General features: G+C 42.7%; 2 protein-coding genes across 6 annotated transcripts in view; one reads left to right on the forward strand and one right to left on the reverse strand.

Moving 5' to 3' along the window:
* pde9a (phosphodiesterase 9A) overlaps positions 1-7407 on the forward strand; it is a 59217-nt gene extending 51810 nt beyond the window's left edge. For 2 of the 3 annotated variants that reach the window (XM_031289674.2, XM_031289673.2), the window contains exons 14-19: positions 657-770; positions 4488-4592; positions 5540-5668; positions 6704-6799; positions 6885-6949; positions 7049-7407. In XM_031289674.2, coding sequence (XP_031145534.1) covers positions 657-770; positions 4488-4592; positions 5540-5668; positions 6704-6799; positions 6885-6935 — 495 coding nt within the window. In that variant the 3' untranslated portion in view covers positions 6936-6949; positions 7049-7407. Of the gene's footprint in view, positions 1-656; positions 771-4487; positions 4593-5539; positions 5669-6703; positions 6800-6869; positions 6950-7048 lie in introns of all 3 variants that reach the window. The other variant, XR_004103413.2, reaches the window with a different exon arrangement.
* Positions 7408-10198: 2791 nt separating this feature from the next.
* On the reverse strand, positions 10199-26259 carry wdr4 (WD repeat domain 4). Of its 3 annotated transcripts, none has more exons than XM_036004565.1 (11): positions 26029-26259; positions 24562-24624; positions 23505-23654; positions 23159-23315; positions 19079-19191; positions 18861-18921; positions 17277-17381; positions 14253-14317; positions 12617-12803; positions 11738-11807; positions 10199-10572 (listed from the first exon to the last, which is right to left on the reverse strand). In XM_036004565.1, exons 1-11 carry the CDS (start codon positions 26244-26246, stop codon positions 10382-10384), a joined length of 1380 nt encoding a protein of 459 aa, XP_035860458.1. In that variant the 5' UTR covers positions 26247-26259; the 3' UTR covers positions 10199-10381. The 3 variants fall into 3 exon arrangements, with proteins under 3 accessions (XP_035860458.1, XP_031145539.2, XP_031145541.1); XM_031289679.2 differs by having other exon boundaries at positions 23505-23651; positions 24556-24624; XM_031289681.2 differs by having other exon boundaries at positions 23505-23651; positions 24556-24621; positions 26029-26176.
* Between the last annotated feature and the right edge of the window lie 331 nt (positions 26260-26590).

Genomic DNA, 26590 nt, shown 5'->3' on the forward strand with positions numbered 1-26590 from the left:
GCCCATATACAGAGGCTTAGTCCTCGACGCAGCTGTCGAGAGTTTGATTCCGACCTGCGGCCCTTTGCTGCATGTCATTCCCCCTCTCTCTCCCCTTTCATGTCTAAAACTGTCCTATCTAATTAAGGCCTAAAATGCTACTTAAAAAAAACTAAAAGTAATATTGATTATTGTTATCAGTATTCCTAAATTCCCAAATATCAATATCAGTATTGGCCTCAAAAGTCCAGTATGGACTGGGCTATACTGATTAATGTTATATCAAGTGTAGTAAGGGTGTATGGACACAGCGTGTTGTGGAATGGTGCCATGAAAAAGACAAAGACTTGATACTTTCAGACAGTGTACACTAAGATGATTTAGTAGTAGAAAGTGTAAAGCTGATTTAGGGAAAAACTAAAGTGGGAAGGGGAATCTGAAAGGACAAGTAAAGAGTGCCACCATAGTAATAAAATGGATTCATTTTTATTTCTGTGAGTGCCAACTATATAACTCAAACTACATCAACAGAAAATCCAGCACTGTCCACGCTGCTCAGGGGAAAACGTGTGTGTGTGTGTGTGTGTGTGTGTGTGTCTGTGTCTGTGTCTGTGTCTGTGTCTGTGTATGTGGTGTATGTGTGTGTATTGATGAGTTTCCCTTTTGCTGTGTTTTAGGGAACCATCACACTGATCCTGGCTACAGACATGGCACGACACGGTGAGATCCTGGACTCCTTCAAGCAGAAAGTCGACAGCTTTGACTACGCAGATGAGGAACATGCCACCTGTGTAAGAACACTTTGATTTATAAACAAGTCTTAGGAAGCCTCTCACACAGGGGCTGTATTCCAGAGTTGGCTTTAGTGAAAACTAGGGATGCACCGAATCCAGGATTCGGCTTCAGCCAAATATTGGGCTTTTTGACGGGGTTCTGTTTCTGCCGAACCGTAAAATTCTTTTCCACCGAACCGAACCCTACGCTTGCACTACGTGCGCTACGCTGGCCGACGTAATGACGGCACCGTTGATTACGGGAAGGTGTTTACGTAGGTGGAGCGTTCAATGCAGTAGGCTGTGAGAAAGAGAAAATGGAACTTGTGAGCAGAGAAAATGTTGTTTGGCAGAACTTTCAGTCAAAAGAAGGCCATTCAAGTCCAGCTACATGTTCAATTTACAATGCTGATTTGTCTCGTGGTGGCGAGGACCCTAAACACTACACAACATCACAGCTGTTACAACATTTGGTATGAAACATCTGAAAGAATACAAGTTGTGCATGAAGGAATCTACAGACAGCAGCCAAAATGCAGCAACTTCAAGTACGGCAAAGGAAGGACAGTCACAGCTAAAAAACTGGCGTTAACCTCTCCCGGGCTGTCAGCGGTTCTCTCGGCAAATGAGTCTCCCTACAGAGGGAACGGCTGGCTGCTGCTCGTTAGCTAACGTTAGCTTTCTAATTTCACCCACCCAACATGCCTTCATCATACACTGGTTAGGGAAAATTTTAATCTGGCGATAGCGATGTGCTTTCCTACGATGTGAAAAGGGCGTGTGAATTCAACATTAAGTTGTTACATTTAACTATGGTAGAGGCTGTGGACGTTGTTTACTTCATTAATGTGTTTACTGTGTTAATAGACTGAGGATGTGAGTAGGATTCGGTATTCGGTTTCGGATTCGGCAGAATCTTAACCAGTGGATTCAGTAGTTGGCCGAACCCCAAAAATCTGGATTCGGTGCATCCCTAGTGAAAACTCAGAGTTTGTTAAGAGGGAAACTCTGGGTTTTCAGTTCCAGAAGGAGAGGTAACTTAAACTCGGGGTCTGTTACTCTGTAAGACCTAACCTGCTCGCTTCAACAAACCTTGAGTTTCTCTCTGTCGGAGCCAGATGCTGTTTTATTTCCTAATTGGTTCAGTCCGTATCAAAGTGCATTAATAAGTGGAGGTTTATTGTTTATCACAATCAAAATCCTAATTGGATATTAGTTTGTTACTCAGGACTTTCTAGAGTTATGCTTTTATGCGCTGTCAGTCAGTTTCTTTGAACAGCAGTTTTTGCCCACACATCCAAATATGACACAGCATCCAGTCACCCTCAGCTCAGAATTACACCTCTGCATGTCCTTTTTATAAACCACTGGGACTCTGTGCACAGACAGCTGTCAGTTGGTTAGAGCAGTTCCATTGCACACAATCAGTTTAAACAGTAAAAATCAGTACAAAGCTTTAGACACGTAGGATCAATAAATAATTATCTGTATCAGTCATTATGTGATTGGTCGCACTGATGGAACATAACCCCTATAACATTGGAGATTATATGTTTATATTTCTGAGCACGCAGGATCGTGGTGCAGCTGCAGAATGTAGTTTTTAAAAATCTGCGTAGTCACAACGTGTTTTAACAGAATGTCAGTGAGTGTGTTTAAATTGATTACATGTGTTGACGTAGCCGAAATAAATCCACTGAATGCTGCTGAGCCGAGATCTAAATAGATGTCTAAGATTTACAATTAATGAGAAGCTGCCTAGGCCAAAATTGACTTGAGAAAACATGAGAATGTGTATGAGGGTATATGAATGTAAGGATGTACATTGTGATGAATTGTACATGAAGTATGTGTGTGTGGTAGGAAGTCAGGGTGGATGGCTGTGACTTTTTTACTTTGACTACTTCACTTATGGAAGGAGCCGGCTCGGCCAGCGGAGGTCTTGAGTGCGCTGCTCTGTGATCATCCAGGTCATTATTTCATGATGGCTTCATCTGCCACTGAGCAACTTTTATAGGAATGAACGGGTCTCTGCCTCCAACGCTGTTTACACGTTTTATAGTGTAAATAGTATATATACAGTAGTATGGTATACACAAAGCTACTGTGTGTCCGTGGTGTCTGCAGCTGTGCGTGCCATGTACGCGCCCGTTCGGGAGTATATTTGAGCCTTAAGGCTCAGAGTTTGTTAAACCTGCTTTCTGGAGTAGACCCCTGCAGTTCAGTTCAGTTAGTCTGGACTACAGCTGGGTGATATGGAAAAAATCAAATATCACAATATTTTTGACTGAATACCTCAAGGTCAATATTGCATCAATATTGTAGTGTTGACTATTGTTGCTTTCAGAAAATATTTACACAATGAGAGTTTTGATATATAATCATCAGTAATGTGGATATAATGACTAAGTGGGTGAAGGCAAATAATAAAACAGATAGTAAGTATGGTAAGTTCAGAAAATGACATCACTTTACTGTAATGCAGCCTTTAAAAATATGAAAAGACAACACTTACCATATTACAATATTGCAAAATCCAAAATTGAAGACGATATCTAGCCTTATATATTGATGTCGATATAATATCGATATATTGCCCAGCCCTAGTCTTGACCAAAAAAAAAAGACATTGTGGCCTTTTAGTTCTGTTTCATTTCATGAGGTTATACACTGTTATCTCAAATGACTTGACTTGAAATTTGTGTTTTTACACAAGGTTAAACTTAACAGGTCAAGTTGTATTAACACAGAGCGGTAAGTAGATGCAGTAGACAAATCAAGTTTACATTAGTAGTCATTACTAAAAATGATTAGTAGCCTAAACATAAATTATTTATGCAATTGTGCAGCTTGTATTTACCTTTACAAAAGGCTCAGATTAATATTCTAAGTGTCTGACAACATTATGGAAAAGATTTCTAAGGAGGTCGACCTTTCTGTTAAAGAGTAAGATCCTTTTTTTAAACATAAAAAAAACTTCTGCGAAATTGCGTTCGCTAAACCCACCAGACCACCAGACAACAGTAATTTTAGCATCGTAAAATACACTTCATTCAAAGTCGACAGAAACAAAATAAAACTATGAAAAGCGATTCTGGGTCGTCTTTCCACTTTCCCAACCATCACAACTCTATTTCTGGTTGAAATAAACACATAGTTTACTGATTTACATGGGAAAATATGTTGGCTCTATACACGCTAAAAATGTTGCTTTTTTAAATGGAGTCTGGTGGAGTCAGCGTTTGCAACTTCAGAGCTGTTTCTGGTTAAACATAAAGGCCTCAATGAGGTTTTAAAGGTCTGTCTCTGAAGAAATCCTTTCCATAATGTTGTCAGACACTTAGAATATTAATCTGAGCCTTTTGTGAAGGTAAATACAAGCTGGACAATTGTCCTATTAACTTACATTGTAGCTTGTGCCGACTGCAGCCATCTCACTTAATACTGGACCAATGTCACAGATTGTTGTTCCCATCAGTCACTTAGACACAAAACATAGGAAAATAGGGTCCAGGTTGGAAAAAATGGTAGTTACCTTTTAAGTAATAATAAGATGCAAAGACACATAACAAATAAAACATTAGGCTACTTATCACTACTAAATAAATAATTTGTTCATATAAATATTGCTTCTTTTCCTTTGTAATAGTATGACTCCAAGATGAATGTATTCAAAACGTTGAAATGTTCCTTTGCATGGTAATATACTAACCTCTGACCCTGTGCTCTGTGCAGCTGAAGATGGTGCTCATCAAGTGCTGCGACATCTCCAACGAGGTGCGGCCCATGGAGGTGGCTGAGCCCTGGGTCGACTGCCTGCTGGAGGAGTACTTCATGCAGGTGGGGCTATCAATGTGGAGAAAATACTGAGCCATGATACAAATATTATGAAGACCAAAACTCCCAACAGAGTAAAATCGTTTTTGTGTTTGTAGTAGGGCTGCACAATATGAGGAAAATATGCGATTTGCGATAACGTTGCTGAATATCGCGATAATTACCTGATATTTCATGCAATAAATAAACAGATATTACTCATTTCTGCCTTTCTGCTGCTTTCAGTATTCTGCTAAAATACAACAAATTGCTTGCTGAATTTAACACCAATAAAAAAAAAAACATCATCTTTTATTGAACAAATTGGACATTGGATTGAATTTCTACTGATATTTTCTTTCAACTAAAAATCTTGGAGTGTTTTTCACGATATGTCGCAGCCTTTTGCGATGTGGCTTTTGTGCCAGTTGATACTGCGATGACGATAAAAAAAAAACCAATATATTGTGCAGCCCTAGTTTGTAGTTCTTTTAGGCAGGGTCATTATTTTCGGTTACACTTTACTTGAAGGTATCTACATAAGAGTGACATGACACTGTCGTGAACGTGTCATACACATTATAAACAAGTCATAAATGTGTTTGACATAACGCTTCTGTCATTAAGTGTCATTCGGTTTTTAGTTAGGGTTAGAGTTAGGGTTAGGGTTCATGTGTCATAACAGTGTCATGTGTTCATGACAGTGTCATGTCACTCTTATGTAGATACCTTCAAGTAAAGTGTAACCTTATTTTCTATTTTTCTGGTTATGGTCAGACTCCATCATGTTAGCCATAATGAGACTAACTATCTGCTGTAATCTGTTACAGGAGATAAAAGCTGCATAAGTCACGTGTAGCGTCATGAATGGGCAAAGTGAGTCAGCAAAAGCCATTTGTCCCTCCTGTTGTTTAAAATGGTCCTTTTTTGTGTGTGTGTGTGTGTGTGTGTGTTTGTTGTGCGCTGCTCAGAGCGACAGGGAGAAGGCTGAAGGGCTTCCTGTGGCTCCGTTCATGGACAGAGAAAAGGTCACCAAGCCGACGGCTCAGATTGGCTTCATCAAGTTCGTCCTCATCCCCATGTTTGAGACTGTGATGAAGGTGAATATGCAGCACAGTGGTAATGAAAGGGCAAAGTAACAGAGCTGCAAAGAGGGAGGTGCCACTGGTTCTGGAGGTATATATCCCCAACGTGAAGCAGCATTTGAATACGTTCTTTTGATGATATCTTCGGTGTTAATCGGTTCCCCAGCATGTGAGTGTTCCGGATAATTTAACACTCTTATGATCTGGTTTGAACCGGCAATTCATTATTTCAACTTTGTTGCTGAGAATCTTGGGTTTTTTTTTCTGTCAATTAAGTATATTTACTGTCCACCATTTATTGGCGTCTCTGAGTTCTGAGCGTGAAATGTATAAACTGCCCTCAAAAATTTCCATAATGGAACAAAGTGTAAAAGTGCATTTTACATGTAAAATGGAAATGTGTTCGATTCTACAGCTGCAAGTGATGCAGATACATACATGTGACAAATATCAACTTACTGCTCACTGTTGATCATTTTAGACAGGAAACCATCACATGGAACCAGTCTTCATGTTACTTTGAAGCTATTGTGCACGACTATTTTACATGAATGAACATCTATTACATTTAAGCCATTGCCAAATGAGTTGATACAAAGCTAATCAAGCTACTCAAAACTCCCTCTGTATTTCTCAGTATGGCTGTGTTTACAAAATGGCGTAGTGCAGCGACTTTTGCGTGCAGAAGATCCAGTGATGCGTTTTACGTCACCGCTGAGAAAGGACAACAGCAGCGTTCAGCTTTGGAGACGATGGACATAAAAATCACAAGATAATGACCTCTTCTGAAGAGTCCATCGTGTTTTTTTAATTGTCCGTGTTAGCAACTGCGTGGAGGAGGGGTGGGGGTGGTGCGTGATCACCGAAGGCTTGCGTCGTGTGGGTGTTCCGACAGTGTTGTTGTCATGACTCAGAATCTACGCACTATAGCTTTAAACACACACGCCGCTGCTTAGAGACAGTTGGTTATATAAACACAAAGTAATGAGGTGTTTGCTGTGATGATACTCACCCTTAGTGTGTGTGTGTGTGTGTGTTTGTGTGTACTAGCTGTTCCCACAGATTGAGGAGGCGATGGTGCAGCCACTCAGAGAGTCAAGAGACCGATACGAAGAACTCAAACAGATTGATGACGCCATGAATGAGGTTGGAGGATTTCTAGAAGTGTGTGGATGCATTGACTTTGTCCTTGGTGCAGATTGTGACCAATAACTAGTAATGTTCCCTCCAGGTGCAGAAAAACAAAAGTGAGAGCTTAACCATGGGAGGGAAGAAGAAGTAAGAGGTTTTATGAAGGTAGGAACTTGCAACAGAACTTGTTGAAATGTTTGTGTAAGTGTATGGCCAGGTTTATCAACTTGGACAGTTTTTTCTTTATAAATCTGTCTGTTTCAGCACCAGTGAGCGTAGAGCACGAGAGTGGAGTAGTGTGACGTAAAGTAAACGGAGGACCGGCGGGATGTGTGATCTGGGGGGGGGAAATAAAGTGGATTTCCAGTCTGTCACAGAAATGTGATGGAGTGGACATGAGAAGCAGCTCTGAGACAGCGTTACAAACTACTGATGGACAATCCAAAGCCTTTCAGGAAATGTCAACATTTGTACAGCACAGATTAGATACATATCTACATTGTTTTTTTTTTATTTGAAATGTGTTGTTTTTTACAAATTGTACAGATTTTTAGTGACCCGTGTTCTTTCCTACAAAAAAAAATAAAAGGATTACTTTAATTACAAAATCCTGTGTGAACTGATGTCTCTGCTTATTATTCATTTTTGAACCAAATACGTTCTAATACTAAGCCTCTTGGAAATAGGTTCAGGCATCCAAACATTTTCTATACTCCTTAATTATGACCGAATCACAAGGCTTAATTACCAAATCAACAAATTCGGCAACTGCCCTAGAGCCCTATACACTCACTTAGTTTTTTTTTATATTATTGTTTTTAATGTTTGCACCATCAACCAAAGCAAATTCCTAGTAAGTGCTACTTACCTGGCAATAAATCCATTTTTGATTCTTAGTTTGTGGTAATTTGATTTATTGCAGATTTGTTCAGGAATAAGCACACTATTCACTGGAATTAAAGTGCTTTATAGCTGCACTCATACTTTTAAGTTGACAATGGTTCAAAGGAATATGTGTAGTGTGCCATGGATCAGTCATAGTGATGAACTTATAGAGAGTTATCTCCGCCTGCAGCTCCACTCGTCAGCATCTTTCAGCTCATTGTTTTGGTTTTACGACACACAAGTGTAATGTTTTGGCTCTTAACCTCACTTTTTTTGTAAAAAAAATCTCTGTACAACCCACTGTACTCTACCTGCTGCAGACAGACACAGTGAGAGACTCGTTGGTGAACATAGCGGAGCATTCAGGAGCTAAAGAGACAGATATTTCCCTCGGAAAAACAGAGCTAAAAGAGAGAGACTATTGGACTCACTTTCATCAGGTGGACACAAACACAACTCCAAATGAATGCTAATTATGCTCTGTGTCTGCTGGATGTGAGAATAGGAAACTCTTCGCTAACACTTTATGGGTAGATACCAGTACATACAGTACATATGGGTGTTCATAGGATTTATGTTTTCCTCAGTGGGTGCTCAAGGGCGCGCGCCCTTTAAAAAAAAAAAAGTAGTCAAAACATGTTTGCATTTCAGAACCTTAGGAAATGGACAGCGGCCGACACAAACACACACGCCTATTAACTCGATAATTAAGCTGTAAAGTAGGCTTCATCTCAGGACAGCGCCACTTCTCACAAAAACAGATAGGATTGGAGATGAAAAGTTTAACTGACACGTAACCGCGATCAGCTTCGTGGGAAAATAAGAATCAATGTCACCGACATAACCAATCACAGTATGACAGACGCTCCACTTAGCACCAACTGCAATGTTTAATTTTAAATGAATGTAGCCTACTGGCAGTCTGGCACACGTGGGTGCTCAGTATTTTCCGTGGCTGCTCGAGCTCCGGAGCACCCACGGTATCGGCGCCTATGTGGGCGTTACATGTAGGTGTAATCTTCAGGTGTCCACATACTGTGTTTGCTAAGGTATCCTTGGTAATCTACTGTAGCTACTTCAGTATGAAAAGGCTAGTGTGAATGTTTTATCCGGCACTTCTCGTCCAGATTGTGAACATGGACAAGAAGCAAACTCCATCTGCCAGAACAGCTACTAAATTGATCTAGAGTTGGACGTTTGGTCAACAACATAAAAGATATTGGTACACATAGTTATGCACGTTTCATTGGAACATTTCCACTCATTTTGCTGAGTTACAAATCTGACTATCATTCACTGCTCTGGGTTTTTATTCCTGTGTATCTGTGTTTCTGTATGTGTGGTAGAAGCTACGGTGTGGCTAGCTGAACTAACAACATACTAACGTGTGTAGTTGGAATAGGATTTGGGACATGGCTCTGGTCAAACACAGCTGCAACAAATATTATTTATGTTTGCATTCCATTTAGTTGATTCAGTTTCAGAGCACTTGCATTGTGCATGTTGACATACTGGCAAGGATTAATGACATCGATGTGACGAAACCATCGGTGATGTTGTTAGCGCCACCTGTGCTTCCTGCTGTGAAAAAACATGGTTTCCACTCTACTTTTTGTCTGCCTTTTCCAACGCAGCTACTTCACCACGTGCTGCCTCTCACAAACAGGTCGCTGCTCACGCGTTCTGTGGCTCTCATGCAAATCAAAGACATTCTTCAAATCCAGGCATGCTGCATCAATTCTGCACCCTGGAAATCCAGAGTTCTCGCGAGAGCACAATTTGAATTTGCTCAGCGAGTCACTCTGGCATTCAGTAATGATGCTCATTAACTATGCCCTTGTAGCTGAGCTGCACCAATCACATCGGTGTATCTGATATAGGCGGGCCAGAGGCGAGCTAAACAGATGACGACAGTTTAATCTACCAGTTAGCTCCGCTGGTAGCTAAGAGTTTAATCTACCAGTTAGCTCCTCTGGTAGCTAAGAGTTTAATCTACCAGTTAGCTCCGCTGGTAGCTAAGCGTATGGGGCTCTGGATACGTCACCCTGTGTATTGTTCACAGAGATGGGCCAGTTTCATTACTCAATGCCAGACCCTTAATCTTTCAGATTTGGGTCTGGATTTCCAGGCTAGCAATTCTGTGCATGAGACATAAATAGGGTTAGTCTATATCCACGACGTTCCACTTCAGGGATTGCTCCGGTGCCGCTGGAAATTCCGCCAGATGTCCGTTACCTTCAGCTTTCTTTGGAATTTTAAACTCTCAGGTCTGGCAATGCGAGACAGAAATAGGTTAAAAAAGGTGGTGCAATGCACAGGGAGTAACAAGTACAGAGTGAATAGCAGTGGGCAATGTGAGGAGAGGCGTGTGGTTTAACAAAAGGAATGTTTCAGTCATGTGGCTCGGGAAAGGGAAGTTTGGGGTCCCCTGCTGGAGCTGCTACCCCCGCGACCCGATACCGGATAAGCGGACGAAGACGGATGGATGGATGTTTCAGTCAGCGATGGCGGCGGAAACAGAAGGCACAGTTCAATGTTAGCTGCAACGTTTATTTTGAAAAATCTGCCAGAAATTTGAGCCAAACATAAAAATCCATCCAAACCGGTCATGCAGTAAAGCACACCCCTTTCACGGGCTTCATCAAATAAACACATTCAAGTCAGATGCATCAAACATAAAGGAAATAATAGCTCTCTTTTCAAAGTGTCCATTCAGGTAGAGGAGCGAGGGACAGCTCCTGACGTCTCCTTCTTGGCCTTCTTGTTGCCGTTTGCTTTCTGTGCCATTCCTCTCTTCAGCTGCTGCTCCTCCACTCTCTGCTGCTTCTTCTGCAGGTACGCCGTCACGTTGTCAAAGCTCACCTTGTACAGATGTTCAAAGCGGTTGTCAGTCCTTGTGGAGGCTGTAGTGAAAGCAAAAGGTTGTTGACGGGAAGCACAGCTAAACTCTTTTAATTGTCTATGAGAAGAGAATCCCATGCATGTGAGAAATAGGAGAGGTGGGGACATAAGCATATCTCTTTGATTCCTCGGCTCATATGTTGACCTCATCTGAATCGACTTTGGAAGATGGAAGCAGGAAACACTGTGTTATCATGCCGTGCATCCAAAGACTGTAAAAATAATGGACGAAGCCTACGAGGTCTGAAAAGTGAAGCCAATGCAGAAGCTCCTTAAGGCTGCATTCTATCTCATTTCCAGCAGGGGGCGACTCCACTGGTTGCAAAAACAAGTCCACTTCTATAGAAGTGATGGGGAAATGACCTCTCTACTTCTGCCTTGATTTATTACCCCAATAAACATTTTCATAATGAGTTTATGGTCTCAATCGCCGATTTTCTGTCCATGCAGATAGATGGCGGCAGTAAACGAAGGTCCGTGTTAACCTGCGGTAAATCTCCACTGGATGACTCGCCTCTTTAGCGTTTAGCGCAGCGCCATTTCTACTGGCTCTTCCTCAGCTCCACTCGGTCGTCAAAAATCGTCACATTTGGTTGCAAAAAAACAAGATGGCCGACGCCCCCTATAACCAAACTCGAGGCTTTAAAACAGCAGTCCACAAACCAACGGGTGACGTCACGGATGCTACGTCCACGGTTTTTACAGTCTATGTGTGCACCGTGACAATTGTTATACATACCCAGAGAGGGGTAGTGATGAATTAAATGGGACTTTTGGCAGTAGTTTGAATGCAGCATACTTTTTACTCCTACTACTAGTGTACATGGGAGGGCCTGGTGCATCTGTTTTAGACGCTGAGGGCCGTGACAAAAGGTATTTGATGCAGCCCCTTTAACTACTGTGCAGCTGCAGTAACGACGTGCTATGACATCTGTGTACGATCCAGGCCGGGAATTTCACCACTTCAGGGGGCAATGACACTTGGCCTTTGGTGTTGTCAATTTCTTAAAGGTCACAAAGGCTGTGTGTGTACGTGTCCGCTGCTCCTAATGCTTAGGATGGGTTAAATGCAGGGATTGAATTTCCCTACATTGTATTGCAGTTGTATGTGACGATGTTTCTGGGGTGTCTGTGCGTGTGTGCGTGTGTGTGTGTGTGATGACTCACCCTCAAGTGTCTCCCAGTGGGGCTTGAAGGCTTCAGTCACTCGGTTCAGTTCCGGGCTCTCAGCATCACACTAGATGCAGCAGGAGAGTGGACAGTTACATAAAAAAAACATAGCAGATAATGGATACCATGGCAACCACAAGTGTATGGTGTCCTGCTGTAAACCACGTGTCATCTAAGTTCCTCAGGGTTTATACATGTGCACTGGTGTCTGCGTGGTTCTAGTGTATCTCTTACTTAGAGAACAGCTTAAGTGCAGTAGCCCAACAGCCAGTGATGAGTTAGTTACAGGGTTCTGAGTGCTGTATGCTACTCTAGTTCAAAATGGTGGGACTGCTGACATCTGTCGGGGCTCTGCAGGTACGCTAATGCTGGCAATACCCTTTATTGGCCAGATGTGCCAAACAGGTGGGGGAGTTGTGTGAGGTCAGAGGTCCTGAGCCGACCAATCAGAGCACAGTTGCTGCTCTGCTCTGATTCAAGGATTTTCTTTGGTCTTTTTTGTTATGCACAAGTTACGCACAAGTGTAATTCATTCAATATAATGCAATCATCATTTTAATAAATGTATAAAATCCATTTTATTTCTATGGTTATGATGCAGTGTAATGTGCAGTCTGACACAAAACTGCATGAAGGAGTGAACATGGAAGTGGTCACAGTGAAAATGGCTTGATCCCGTGCTCAGGCCTTAATGTTTGTCAAAGAGGTGTGAGAAAACTACTGTTTGCATGATAAATCCACGATTTCAGTGCAAAAGTAGCTAATATATAGAGTCTAATCACTTTTCAACAAGTCTTCTCAGGTGTATGTGTTTGTGTATGAAAACCTAAAAGCTACGATCAGGACCTAAATGTGTCTGAATGTATCACACTGTACCTCCCAGGAGTCTTGTTTGTGTGTGTAAACTTGGAGCGGTGCATCGCTGGAGTCCATCAGCACCCAGAGGCGGCCCTCCGGGTCAAAGGTCACGTCGAGGGGACAGTGGGGGAGGGAGAGCCTGCTGTGTGGCACCAGCTTGTCGTCACCCTCCTGGTCCAGAGTAAAGAACTGAACTGTGGACACTCTAGAGGACACACAGGAAACATCAAACTGTTGAATCAGTCAGCTGATCCCGGGCTTGATCCGTCCCTTTTAAGAGACCAATTCTGAATGTGGAACATTTAAAAAGGGATGGCTTCACTCGGTGCTCCTCTTCTCCTCTGACCTACTTTAGGTGTCACCTACATGTGCAGTATATACTATGCAGCTCCACAGTGACCTTGTGCCTCCATAGGTCCAAAAATACATTTAAAGATCAGAAGCAAAAATAGCTTTAGCCAGCCAAGGTGTGTCACTGTCATGTCAAAGTCCTGGTGAAGCAGCAATAAATATTAGGGACCAGGGCCGATAATAGGGCCGTGTTTTTTCCTGACAATCGATTAAGTTAATGAACTAAAAAGTGGTCTACTTTGGCTCGGCTACAGTTCTGTGTCTTTCCCTGCTTCGGTTTCACTTCAGTGCCGTTCTTTCTTCTTTTCTCAAAGAAAAGCTTAACTCCAAGTCTTTCAGAGTCGCAGCCAAAGCCGATTCCAAAGACCGCTGCTCCCAGCAGCAGCAGCCATAAGCCCGCCCACCGACTCTATACACAATGTGATTGGCCTGACTAGAGTTTGGTTTTTCCAGCTCGCAAGCCAACGGAGAGTTGCTAGACTGACCCTGGCTGCAAATTACATTTGCTGCCGCTAGCCTAGGGTGCGTCTAGATTTCCAGACTAGGAGTTTGTAACATTCCAAAATTACAAAAAAAATGTAAAATTCCAAATATTGGTTATCGGTTTCACAAACTACTAATAATCAGTATTGGTATTGGCCTTGAAAACCAGTATCGGTCGATCCCTAATAAATATGTGTTCCGAGCCAGTCACACCACAGGAAAATGTGTTATTAACCACCTGCCCACATCTGAATGATTAGAAAAAAGGCCAAGTATATAAAAGTAGGTTTTTAAAATCGTGAAAAAATAAACTCAAAAAGTAGAAGAATGCCGCTTCACGGCGACAGAGAGCCCAAAGCCCACACCACAGCAGTGAGCAGTGACTGCCAGCGGGCCGGGGAGCCGATTCGGGCTGAAAGACTGAAAGGTAGGTTAGTGACGGCTATTGTGCTTGTGTTTATATGAGTGTGGCATTTCACAGAGTTGTTTATTCATGTATTTATTAGAACTAATTTAAGGGATCCGTATAAAACCTCCGTTTATTGGACACAAAATAACATTGGTTATATACAGTAGATTGGCTTTGGAGGAATGTTTTTATGAAGAATGATTTGTTTGCACTTGGATCAGGTCACACATTCACAATATAACATCCAGCCACCAGTTCCATGCTGTTCCATCTCATTTAAACTCTCCTTTGCACTTCATACAAAGCTAATCATGTCAACAGGAAACAACAGAGTCCTGCGACAACAGCTGAGACTTGTGTCCCGTCTGTTCCCTCTACCTGCAGAGTCACTTGATTGATTCCCACACTCACCTCTCACACTGCACGGCTACATGGCGAGCATCAGGAGAGCTGGCGATGCGGCACACAGTTGGCTTCTGGGAAAATAAAACAAAGACAGAGAGTGGTGGAGTCATGACAGGTTTCTCATTGATCTTCTTACAAAATAGGGGACGTGTCCTTGTACTGGAAATTACTAAGTTAAAGCACTGACTTAGATTTTACTGACTGAAACTTAAGATTACTTTTTGGGCATTTTAGGCCTTCACCTATATAGGACAGCTGAAGACATGAAAGGGGAGAGAGAGGGGGGAATGACATGCAGCAAAGGGCCACAGGTCAGAGTCGAACCTGCGGCCGTTGCTTCGAGGAGTGAACCTCTATATATGGGCGCCTGCTCTACCAGGTGAGCTAACCAGGCGCCCTCAAATAACTATGTTTAATGTGAAAAGTATCGCTCGTAGTAACAAATAACAGTATGAATGATCCTTTTAAGGACAAAAAGCAATATTGTGGCAGTATAGCTGGACACAAACTGTCCAAAAAAGGACATTATAACAATAAAGCAGTTTGATCGTGTAAATGCTATACTGCAGTGATGAAAAGCAGCAGTGTCCCAAGTTGACAAAACAAAGCAATGTGAAAAGACCAAACCTTTGGGGTCTGAAGGCTTGAATGGACTTCTACCAAAACACACATTCATACTTTTCCTTCTTTTAGTTATTTTCTTCTCACACAGGCCTCCATGTTGGCACTGGATCATTGACTGTAAATATAGTGGAGCAGAGGTGAAGTCACCCATTGGTTTGAGGACTGCCGTTTTGAAGGGTTAGGTTCAACAGCCAAGCCATAGGGGACCAGAATATGATGAGAAGCCATTTGATAGCAAAGTGGCCTGCCTCAACTCATGATGCTTTTATCTTTAACACAAGCTAGCATTTTTGTAAACTTCCCAACTAAAGAAGACAACTCACTAACCACAGTACAACCTTAGCACCTTCATTGCAGGGCTTCCAGTAGACCTTATCTCAATAAATATATATAATTCTTCACAGCATAAGCCTGACTGTTTACTAATGTTGGTTTCTATTTTCCGCCAGGCTGGGGTGGGTGTGGCTTACCTGGGTCAGAGTTTACAAAGTGGAAGTGAAGCAGACTGAGAGGGACTCAGGGCCTGTTCTGACTTGGTATTAAAATCCGATCTGAGCGATTCAATCGCCAGTGGACAGTTCTGGGTGTGTGTGTGTTTTCACAGGTCCAGTATCCAGCGAGATCGCTGCAGTCGGCAGTCAGCGAAACAAGCTACAATGTAAGTTAAAGGGCAATTGCGCACCTTCAATTTACGTCCACAAAAGTGCTTGTTTTGCCACTGACAGACTCAGATTACATAAAAATATAAGGAGGTCGACCTTTCTGTTAAAGAGCCTTTTTTTTTTTTTTTAACATAAAAACATCCGCAAAATTGCTATCACTAAACCCAACAGACTCCATGTAATTAAACAATCATTTTATTATCGTAAAATACACTTCATTCAAAGTCGACAGACACAAAATAAAACTATGAAAAGCCGTTTTGGGTCGTCTTTTCACTTTTCCAACCATCGCCACTCAGTCTGGTTTTGGTTGAAATAAACACAGTTTACTGATTTACATGTGAAAATATGTTGGCTCTATACACGCTAAAAGTATGTTGTTGTTTTTTTAAATGGAGTCTGGTGAATTAAGCGATAGCTATTTTGGAGCTGTTTTTGGTTAAATAAAGAAAAATGTTACTCTTTAAAAAAAGGTCTATCTCTGTAGGGATCCTTTCCAAAATGTCAGACACTTAGAATAATAATCTGAGTCCGTCAGCGGCAAAAACTGAACATTTTGTGGACGAAATTGACGATGCAGATTTGTCCTATAGAACTACATTGCAGCCCTGTGTGCGGCTGCTGGTGACAGCATTCTTGCTTAATATTGGACCAATTTCAAAGATTCTTGTTCCCGTCAGTCACTTACACACAAAAACATAGGAAATAGGGTCCAGGTTGAAGACAAATCGAAGTTACCCTTTAAGCAAACAAAATATCAAAAGAAAAGAGAAGGCTTATTCTTTCACAAAATCTATTCATTTTAAAAGTCTATTTACATGTATGTCTATTTTCAAAAGAAATTAAGGCATGTCTTTTCCCCTCAAATTCACAAACTTTCGAGGATTTCAGGGGGAACCGTGAGTTGAGGCTGAGGAAGCTGGCAGCAAATTGCATCTTTTTTACAACAAAAATGCAATTTTGGCTAAGATATACTTGATTATAATGGAGCGCTGGGCAAAAACTGGAAAAATATATAAGGTCAGATATAAATTGCCTCCATGTCTGAAATAAAACCTTGGAGTCTGTAGATGATATGCTAAATAAGTCATGCTCTAGTTATAAAAAGGACACTTTCTTCCATATAGAGGTATGAGCTCATCTTCTCCACTAGAAGTCCAGCTGAAGCTAATGTTGTATCTGTCCACATGGCCATACATACACAGACAAACAAGCTTAGAGTTACAATATGTGTGTGTGTGTGTGTGTGTGTGTGTGTGTGTGTGTGTGTGTGTGTGTGTGTGTGTGTGTGTGTGTCCGTCCCATTTTACTATCCCTCTGCAACGGCTCAGCAAGGAAACACTGTCACATAATAACACAAACAGGAGTTTCATACTAACAACAGAGAGTCTACAGCCATGTTAGCAGCTCTGTCAGATTAGGCACTTAGGCATTTATTGAGCTAAATGCTAACGCATCTTAGTTTAACATGCTAACCTTTGCTAATTAGCATGAAACACAAAATACAGCTTTGGTCCTAAACCAGTGTCAGGGGATCACCAAATATGTATTGAATTTCTCCTGAAGGGAACATCCATTTGTGTATCACATTTCGTGGCAATCCAACAATAACCGTCGAGACATTTCACTCAAATGTCAACCTCACTGTGGAACTAGATGGAAAGTCAAGGGATCACCAAAGTCATGAGGGCATGCTACAGCCTTATTGTTGTAGGGTAAAACATGCCGTGGTTGCCGTGGTTACCTTCTGTTTGTCACCTTCAGAGCTCGGTGTCTCTGCAAGCTCTTTAAGGTCCCAGCTCTGCAGCTTACGGCCGGACTCATACTCCCACAGCTTCATGGTCCCGTCCTGACAAACACAACACACACACACACACACACACACACACACACACACACACACACATTACACTGAAACTCAACTGCACATTGGTTTCACTTAATTTTCCCTGATGGAGCCTCTGGGTCAGCTTTGATATTATGCTGTCAAAAGTTTCAATGTACAGTAGATCTTTGCTATATGAAAATACAAATTTTAATGCCAACAGCACTCCGAATTAACGAATGGTCCAGCTTTTGCAAGAGTGCGCTTTGCTGCTCGAAGTGACTATTTACGAACGCATCCAATGTGTTTGTGAGAGAGAGAGAGAGAGAGAGAGAGAGAGAGAGAGAGAGAGAGAGAGAGAGAGAGAGAGAGAGAGAGAGCAAGAGAGAGTGAGTGAGAGAGAGAGAGAGAGAGAGAGAGAGAGAGAGAGAGAGGGGTGTGCAGCTCCAAAAATGGATAATCAATATGTGGCAGCAAATGTTGATATTGTGGTGGGTCGCCATAGATGTGTAGGAAACACTGGATTGCCTATGAAGAGCTTCCTAAAGATGATGACTAAATATACAGTAGCACCATGAAAAAAAATAACAGTGCTTACCACTGTATCTTGTTCTGTCACGCAACATTAAACTGGTAGAGGAACATTTTCCTTATTATTCTGACTTATTTAGTTGATATTTTGTTATTTCTCCCCCATCACTGTCAATTTTAGTTGATTGGAGAGTTTGCCTGGATGGTGTAGTTTGGTATATAAATTATGTAGACAGATATTCTGCAAGATGTTGATTGTAAATTATACAGACTTTTTTTCAAGTTTTAATATACCAAAACATGTTAAAATCAAGACAATAACCCTGGTTAAAAAACTGGTTAAATTGTCTCCATAGGATCTCTCGTTAAAAAGTGTCTGTTGATTTTCAATTTTCAGAATGGCGTAAAGATGGCCACCAAATGGACAATGAGACAATATTTTGAGTTGGGAACTTCAAAATGCGTTCAATAGACACACCTTGCAGGATAATGAAAAAGCCAGTTAGAACAATATATCGATGGGTTGCATGGGGACTCTATCTTCCTACCTAGCGATCCCAGCTATACTCCAAAATGTAATTGTTTGAAGATTTGAAGAGCTTTTAAGGCTCTTGAAAAGAAAAGAAAAACATGCATTCAGAGGCACAAACGGCGCTAAGCACAAAAGTTTGCCAACACTGAATAATATGCAGAGCTTTTCCAAAGTCTGTTGATTCTTTGTTGCATTTTTTGGATTAGATTTAGTGACAAAGTAACAGCTACATGCTCTTTCACAGCTGATTGGAAAATCCTAGGTGGTGGACTTAAGAACCACAACAGTTGTAGCTTGAAATCATCCAGCAGGTGGAAATCCAAGAGACATCTCCACCTGAATCTTAACGGACTATAGACTAAAATGGAGAATATGACCCACATAATAGTGACAAGGGGCCTGTGTGCATGCATCAGTAACTTTGTGAAATGCGCACGTACCCCTGATCCAGACAGCAGCCAGTCTGGATGACCTGATGGGACCAGCAGAGCACTGACAAACCTGAGAGAAAGCAGGACCAAAAAAAAAATAACAGGAACAGTTTTGATCAAATCACACTTTACTAAATCTCACACACACACACACACACACACACACACACACACACACACACACACACACACAGAGGGATTTGTCCCCTTTAGGTTGAGTTACTCACTGTTGATGTCCCAGGCAGAAGGACTGGATGTTGTACGGAGACCTCAGGTGGCTTACTCTAATCTTCTCGTCGCGGTCGGCTGTGATGATGTACTTGTCGTCCGGCGACATGCTCTGAAAGACAGCAGTAGGGGGCAATCATTCAGTCAACAACTCACTCTGAGACAATGGTACATCAATAAGGCTACGTTCAGACTGCAGGCAAAAGTGGCCCAAATCTGATTTTTTTTTTTGGGGTCAAGTGACCAGGTCAGACTTCTTCAGAAGTAGTGTGAACACTCAAATCTTGCCCAGATCTGATTTTTTCAAATCCGATTTAGACCACTTCCATATATGTGGTCCTGAATCAGACCCAGGTCTGATATTTTTCAACGCGGCCGCAGTGTGAACAACCAAGGCGGATTTGATGCGACTTTTACGTCAATCTACATCGATATGTGTCACAATTATGCGCCGGCGGGAGTTAGCCCTAGACACAGACAGTAACATTAAAAACTTGACCAGGCCTACACAATGGAGAACAGTGATGGAGAAAGTCAATGTAGGGAGAGTGAGGTGTTAGACCTAATTAGTGTATGCTCATTAATGTTACGGCTGCCATTACACAAACATTTTGAAATAAAAGCCAAAATGCTTCCTTCCTCCATAACCTCCCTAACTTTAGTGCAGCAGCGTGCTGCACTAAAGTTCTCTGTTCTCACTCTGATGTCATTGTTATTGTTCTTTTGCGCATGCGGGTCAGTTCGAAACCACATTGGAATCTGATATAGGCCACGTTTTAAAAAGGTCATGTGAACAGCCAAACAATAAAATTGGATCTGAGCAAAAAATCTGAATTAAGCATTAAGGGCGTTTTCACATCTGAAAGTCCGAACCAAGGTCCAGACCAAGGTTCCTGTTTTTGTTACATTGTATACATTTGATCCGGTAAGTTTTGGTTTCACACTGCAGTTATGCAAGCACACTAAAGATCTCTACGTGACAAAACTACGTCCTGCCGTCATCACATACGTGAGCTGTGTCTCTGTGTAGACGGGCTTCTCTCGTATCCTCTCTCTGTGTCGGAGTTTTTTCAACTGACTGCTGCTCTCTCCTACTGACTGCTGCTCTCTCCTACTGACTGCTGCTCTCTCCTACTGACTGCTGCTCTCTCCTACCGACTGCTGATCTCTCCTACTGACTGCTGCTCTCCCCTACTGACTGCTGCTCTCTCCTACCGACTGCTACTCTCTCCTACTGACTGCTGCTCTCTCCTACCGACTGCTGCTCTCTCCTACTGACTGCTGCTCTCCCCTACTGACTGCTGCTCTCTCCTACCGACTGCTACTCTCTCCTACTGACTGCTGCTCTCCCCTACTGACTGCTGCTCTCTCCTACCGACTGCTGATCTCTCCTACTGACTGCTGCTCTCCCCTACTGACTGCTGCTCTCTCCTACTGACTGCTCTGCTGCTCTCTCCTACTGACTGCTGCTCTCTCCTACTGACTGCTGCTCTCTCCTACTGACCGCTGCTCTCTCCTACTGACCGCTGCTCTCTCCTACTGACCGCTGCTCTCTCCTACTGACTGCTGCTCTCTCCTACTGACTGCTGCTCTGCTGATCTCTCCTACTGACTGCTGCTCTCCCCTACTGACTGCTGCTCTCCCCTACTGACTGCTGCTCTCTCCTACTGACTGCTCTGCTGATCTCTCCTACTGACTGCTGCTCTCCCCTACTGACTGCTGCTCTCTCCTACTGACTGCTGCTCTCTCCTACTGACCGCTGCTCTCTCCTACTGACTGCTGCTCTCTCCTACTGACTGCTCTCTCTCCTACTGACTGCTGCTCTCCTACTGACTGCTGCTCTCTCCTACTGACTGCTGCTCTCCTCTACTGCTGCTCTCTCCTACTGACTGCTGCTCTCCCCTACTGACTGCTGATCTCTCCTACTGACTGCTGCTCTCTCCTACTGACTGCTGCTCTCCCCTACTGACCGCTGCTCTCTCCTACTGACTGCTGCTCTCCCCTACTGACTGCTGATCTCTCCTATTGACTGCTGCTCTCTCCTACTGACTGCTGCTCTCTCCTACTGCCTGCTGCTCTCTCCTACTGACCGCTGCTCTCTCCTACTGACCGCTGCTCTCTCCTACTGACTGCTGCTCTCCTCTACTGCCGTGGCTCTTTTTGTTTTGTTGTGATGTTGAGAAGCAAGACACAGGAACTTTCTTTCTGGAGCATTTATTCAGAGACAAACGGAAACCTACACTGTACATTTACTACCACTTAACAAATAAACTGCTGATGTATTCTCAGCTCTGATAGCCGACAACTGTCTGCTCTGAGCACATTCACCGTAACTCTCTCTCACCTAGGCTACAGGCTAAGCACCGAGCTATTCCCCGGTCTTGTAACAAGGAGAGCCTGCTTTCACACTATAAACGAACCGGACCAGTTTGGTCCGGACCGAGACCACCTCTTTTTATCGGACCAAAATTTGGTCTTTTGATCCGGACCGTGGTCCGGGGAAGGTTTCACACCTGGAATTTTGGTTCGGATCAAACTGAAAAGTCCGTAAGTCCGGACCAAATGAATGTGTGAAAACGCCCTTAGACTTGCGGTGTGAACGTAGCCTAAGTGGGTCAGGATAAAACAGTACAGTTACTACATTAACAAACACTAAATCACCAAATACAACTCTTTAACAGCACATTCGCCGAGTACTGTTTAATGATATTAGGTTGGATCGTACTCCATGTTGGCCATGTAATACCTGAGCATTCAACCCTTTGTGTTGTTTTTTTGGTATTTGACTTCACATAAAGCAGATTTTTAAAACGGAAGATACCATTAGCAGGTCATTCTGAACCAAAATGGATTTTACAGAAAAGCCACGATGTCAATCTTACAAGAAGTGTTACGTTTCCTTATCCCCTTCAACAGAGCAGAAGACTGAACTGAAAGCAGTCAGATAAACGTAAAGACTAGAGCATCACTAGGTTTGACATGCACAAGACAGAAAAATGTGAAAAATGTGTCCGCCTTCTCAAACCACTTTATTGTAACTTATGCACACAAAGAAAAGCATTACAACTGCATGGATAAAAAAATAATATCCCTCAAAATGCTTTACATAAAGCATGGGAGGAAATAAGAATTAAACCAGAGTCCTAACTTAACGTCCTGTCATTAAATTCCTGTGCACTGTTGTAACAGAAACACACAGAACCATCTTCCTCCTTATAACATCTCTGCACTCTCTTTTTCTCACTGGGTGCCACGTATTGCGTAAGCGTGCAGCCATATATCTGAATAACAAAAAGCCATTATATTTAACAGCTTCATGAAGGCAGCAATGTGACGTGTTCCGTGTCTGAAAGAGGCCTATGACGGCAGGCTTTTTACCCTGCCTTCAAGTGTGGCTGATCAGAACAGCTATACTCACTCTGGACTTCAGACGTGGTCGGACAACACGGCGTACAGACGTTTGTTTTGAAAGTGCTCATATTATGCTTTTTGGCTTTTCCCTTTCCTTTCTCGTGTTTTGTATCTTTCTTGTGCATGTTATAGGTTTACAAAGTGAAAAAGCCCAAAGTCCACCCCAAAGGGAGTTACCATCTCCAACAGAAAACACTGTTCACAAACTGCTCCAAACAGCTCTATTGTAGTCCAGCCTTTACTTCAGAGACAAACGTGGTCACTTTGGAACACACGTTATAATGATCACCTAGCTGCTAGCAGGGCACGCCCTCATACTCTGCTTCTGACTGGCTAATAGTCCTTACCTAGCTACTGTCAGGGCACGCCCTCATACTCTGCTTCTGACTGGCTAGTAGTCCTTACCTAGCTACTGTCAGGGCACGCCCTCATACTCTGCTTCTGACTGGCTAGTAGTCCTTACCTAGGTACTGTCAGGGCACGCCCTCATACTCTGCTTCTGACTGGCTAGTAGTCCTTACCTAGGTACTGAGCATGTGCGACTCCCAACAAAGATTGAACAGAAGTGAGAGGTCTCACTCTGTAGCTAAAACAGAGAGCTCAACACACAGGGTGAAAAGAGGAGCTGCAGCAATATAAAATGTGAATGTGAATCTTTTAACACTTACTAAAGCTAGCAACATGGACAGGTGGCCCATCTTCAGCTCTCCGTCCCTCTGCGGCTCCACCACTGAGAAGGAGTACACATCTCCTGATTTGTCAGTCGCCAGCAGCTTGTCCTCTGCCTGGCTGAACATCAGGGAGGTGCACCTCCTCACTACCCACCTGGGACACAAACACACACGACACATTACATTCAGTTGTCCGGGTTACAGCTGTAGTTCTCGTCGATCGCGAGGTTAGTGGAAAATGCCTGTTTACCTGTTCATCCAAAACCACACACAACACACACACACACACACACACACACACACACACACACACACACACACACACAGAGAGTTGGAGTTGTACCTGATGCTGATACACTGCCATGAGGGCTCACAGCGAAACAGGACCAGTCTCTTGCTGTCATCAGTCAGTGCCACCAGCTTTCCAGATGGCGACACGGTGAAGGCAAGGACTTTGTCACTTCCTGTTTCCTCTGAGGCACCGCCATCACTGATGACAGAGGAGACAAGCTACAGCTGTTAAAACAGCTGTTTAAATTACAAAACGACAAGTCTACTCTATTAAGCTTTCCAATTTTTAAGCACGTGCCTTTCTTTTTGTTTATTGATGCGCAACAGTGAGGCATGTTTTTAGATGCGTAAATGCTCCAAAAATGAATGTTAAAATGAAGACTTAATTTATCAGAGGTAACCTCACATAGCTTCTCACCAACAATCCATTAGGTCACCTATTACTTGACAACCATGAGTCACGTGCTTGTTCTTACCATAGACTGTATAATATTAATGGACAGAGCATGTGTGACGTCACCCATTGGTTTGTGGAGATCTGCTATGAGTGCTGGGCGCAACCATCCTGGTGGAGGATGTGACGATTTTAGACGAGAGGGAGGAGTGAGGGAAGAGCCCTTACACTCTGTTACATTACACACTTTCACTGGCAATCACATCATAGCCACGCCCTAAAACACCCCCTGCTTTATCGCCGATTTTAAAATCAACAAGATCATAATTCAAAAAATGAACATCATTCTGTATTGCAGAAGACTTAAAACTCATTATTAAAATGTTTACTGAGGTAATAAATCAAGTGTGAAGTGGGTCACTTTCTCATAGACTTCTACAGAAACCGACCTCCTTTTGCTACCGCACGTGTCTCCCCCTGCAGGAATTCAGATAGAAAGCAGGTTTAAGGAGTCTCCCCCTGCTGGAATTCAGATAGAAAGCAGGTTTAAGGAGTCTCCCCCTGCTGGAATTCAGATAGAATGCAGGTTTAAGGAGTCTCCCCCTGCAGGAATTCAGATAGAATGCAGGTTTAAGGCACTTCCGCATTTACAGCACTTCGCCGAACCGGATGCTTTGTCCATTAATATTATACAGTCTATGGTTCTTACCTGTTGTTATCCTCCTTCGCATTCTTTGGCTTCTTCTCAGCAGTGCCGCAGTCAAACACAAACGATTCTCTGCAACAAAGCACACAAGAGCTAATGTTTTCAGTTTGGATTAGTTCCTGCACAATGCCAGTTTCATAATGTCATTTAGTTTGATATGAGCTCTGTACAGTTTACCTGTATCTTTCAATGACATGAAAAGTAATCACTTATTCCAATTGAGGTCCCTGTTGCAGCAAAAACTGTCCTGTCCTGTTAGTAGTGTCCTGAGGAGGGTCCCGGGACAGTCAGACACTGGGAGTCACAGAACAGTGTACAGGACAGTGTCTGGCTGTCCCGGTAAAGTCATGGGAGTCACAGGACAGTGTCTGGGAGTCACAGGACAGTATACAGGACAGTGTCTGACTGTCCCGGGACAGTCATGGGAGTCACAGGACAGTGTACAGGACAGTGTCTGACTGTCCCAGGACAGTCATGGGAGTCACAGGACAGTGTACAGGACAGTGTCTGACTCTCCCGGGACAGTCAGACACTGTCCTGTGACTCCCAGCCACTGTCCTCCTGTGACTCCCATGACTGTCCCAGTCAGTCAGACAGTGGGACACTCCTCAGGACACTACTAACAGGCTTCCACTGCTTCTCCCCTGTTGGTGTAGATTTAGTTCCTGGCTTGTATAACTTGAAACAGATCATTCTATTTTCATTTAGTAGATTATTAAGGAAAAACTTCAAGAGAACGTTTGGTGACTGCGATTGAAAAAGGACTTAAATGCCTAATCAGTTATCAAAATAGTTACAGTTTACTTTCCTGCCATCAACAAATCAATCAATAGCACTAATTCAGATCCGTGATTTCAATCATAACTTTGCCAATTTGAAGCTGTATTTCATTTAGACAAAGTTCTTGCACAGCTACTTGTGTTTAGACAACATTTCACATTTAAGAACTGGCTTCTTTTGTAAATTAAAAAAAAGGGTTTGTAAAACCTAATGTTTATATTTCTCTAGGTAAGGTATTGACTGAAGTATTGTGCTGAAAAGGTCTGAAAAAGTATACAGCCCTTCATACTGGCTGTCAATACAAGTAATCTTTATCAACTTATACTGAAATCTAAAGACCGTACTTTTGCAGGAGGATGATATTAGAAATACCCTACTCTTTCTACCCTGTGCAACTTACAATGATAATATTACTTTATTAAACACGGCATCAAGCATGAGATGATAATGATGATAAGATAAGGTAAGTGCCAAACCTTCACACACGTTTCCAAACGTATGTGCAATTTCATAACTTATAAAACCTGGAAATTAACCTAGACATTCCCCATGCTTCCCCAGTCTTTCCAAACATGTGTATTTAGGATGACCAACGTCTGCCAGCTAGCTAACATGTGCTAGCCAGCAAAGATAACCTGAGGCACAGGCAAATCATATAAAATAAATGATTAAGAAAACGTGGAAAGTCATTCAAACCTGGCCTGTTTGGTGTGAATTGCTACGAGTTTCTTGTCGCAGGTGAAAATAAACCACTCTCCACAGAAACCGACAGCAGTCATGGCTGTTGTGTGTACATGCGACGGTGGCCCACGCGGTGGCGATTTCCTTGGATGGCAAAGGCATAACCCGCCCCACTCTGGCTTTGATTGGCTATTCCTGCAATTCTTACCTAACTCTAACCAATCACTCCTCATGGCTAAACCTAACAAACCAACCGTATACGTATATCTATGCAACCAACCATCCAACGAAGGCAACGAGTACTAGCCAATCAGAGGGAGAGCAGGGCGGGCAATTCGTATTTTGTCGCGTACAAATTACGACACCAGCCACACACAACACACGCCCCCCCCCTCAAAAAAGTACAGAATGTACACAGGAGAGCCGCTGATGTGCCTGTTGGTGGAGAAAGGGTTTCCTATAGAAAATACATACATACAGAATTCCATATATTATATAAAAAGAAACTAGCATATTACTATAACTGCCATTCATGACGCTAAATCACTTGAAAATATCAGATTTAGGATGAAAAGTA

This window comes from Sander lucioperca, chromosome 8 (genome assembly GCF_008315115.2).
Source record: "Sander lucioperca isolate FBNREF2018 chromosome 8, SLUC_FBN_1.2, whole genome shotgun sequence".
Lineage (NCBI taxonomy): Eukaryota > Metazoa > Chordata > Actinopteri > Perciformes > Percidae > Sander > Sander lucioperca.

Bases quoted from the DNA above. Each gene is read 5' to 3' on its own strand.
- wdr4 (XM_031289679.2), bottom strand. From the start codon at position 26,246: ATGAGGAGTGATTGGTTAGAGTTAGGTAAGAATTGCAGGAATAGCCAA. The intron at 24,625-26,028 runs GTTTGAATGACT...GCTTTGTTGCAG, and splicing joins ATTCACACCAAACAGGCCAG to AGAATCGTTTGTGTTTGACT. The intron at 11,808-12,616 runs GTACAGTGTGAT...TGCTGCATCTAG, and splicing joins ACAAACAAGACTCCTGGGAG to TGTGATGCTGAGAGCCCGGA.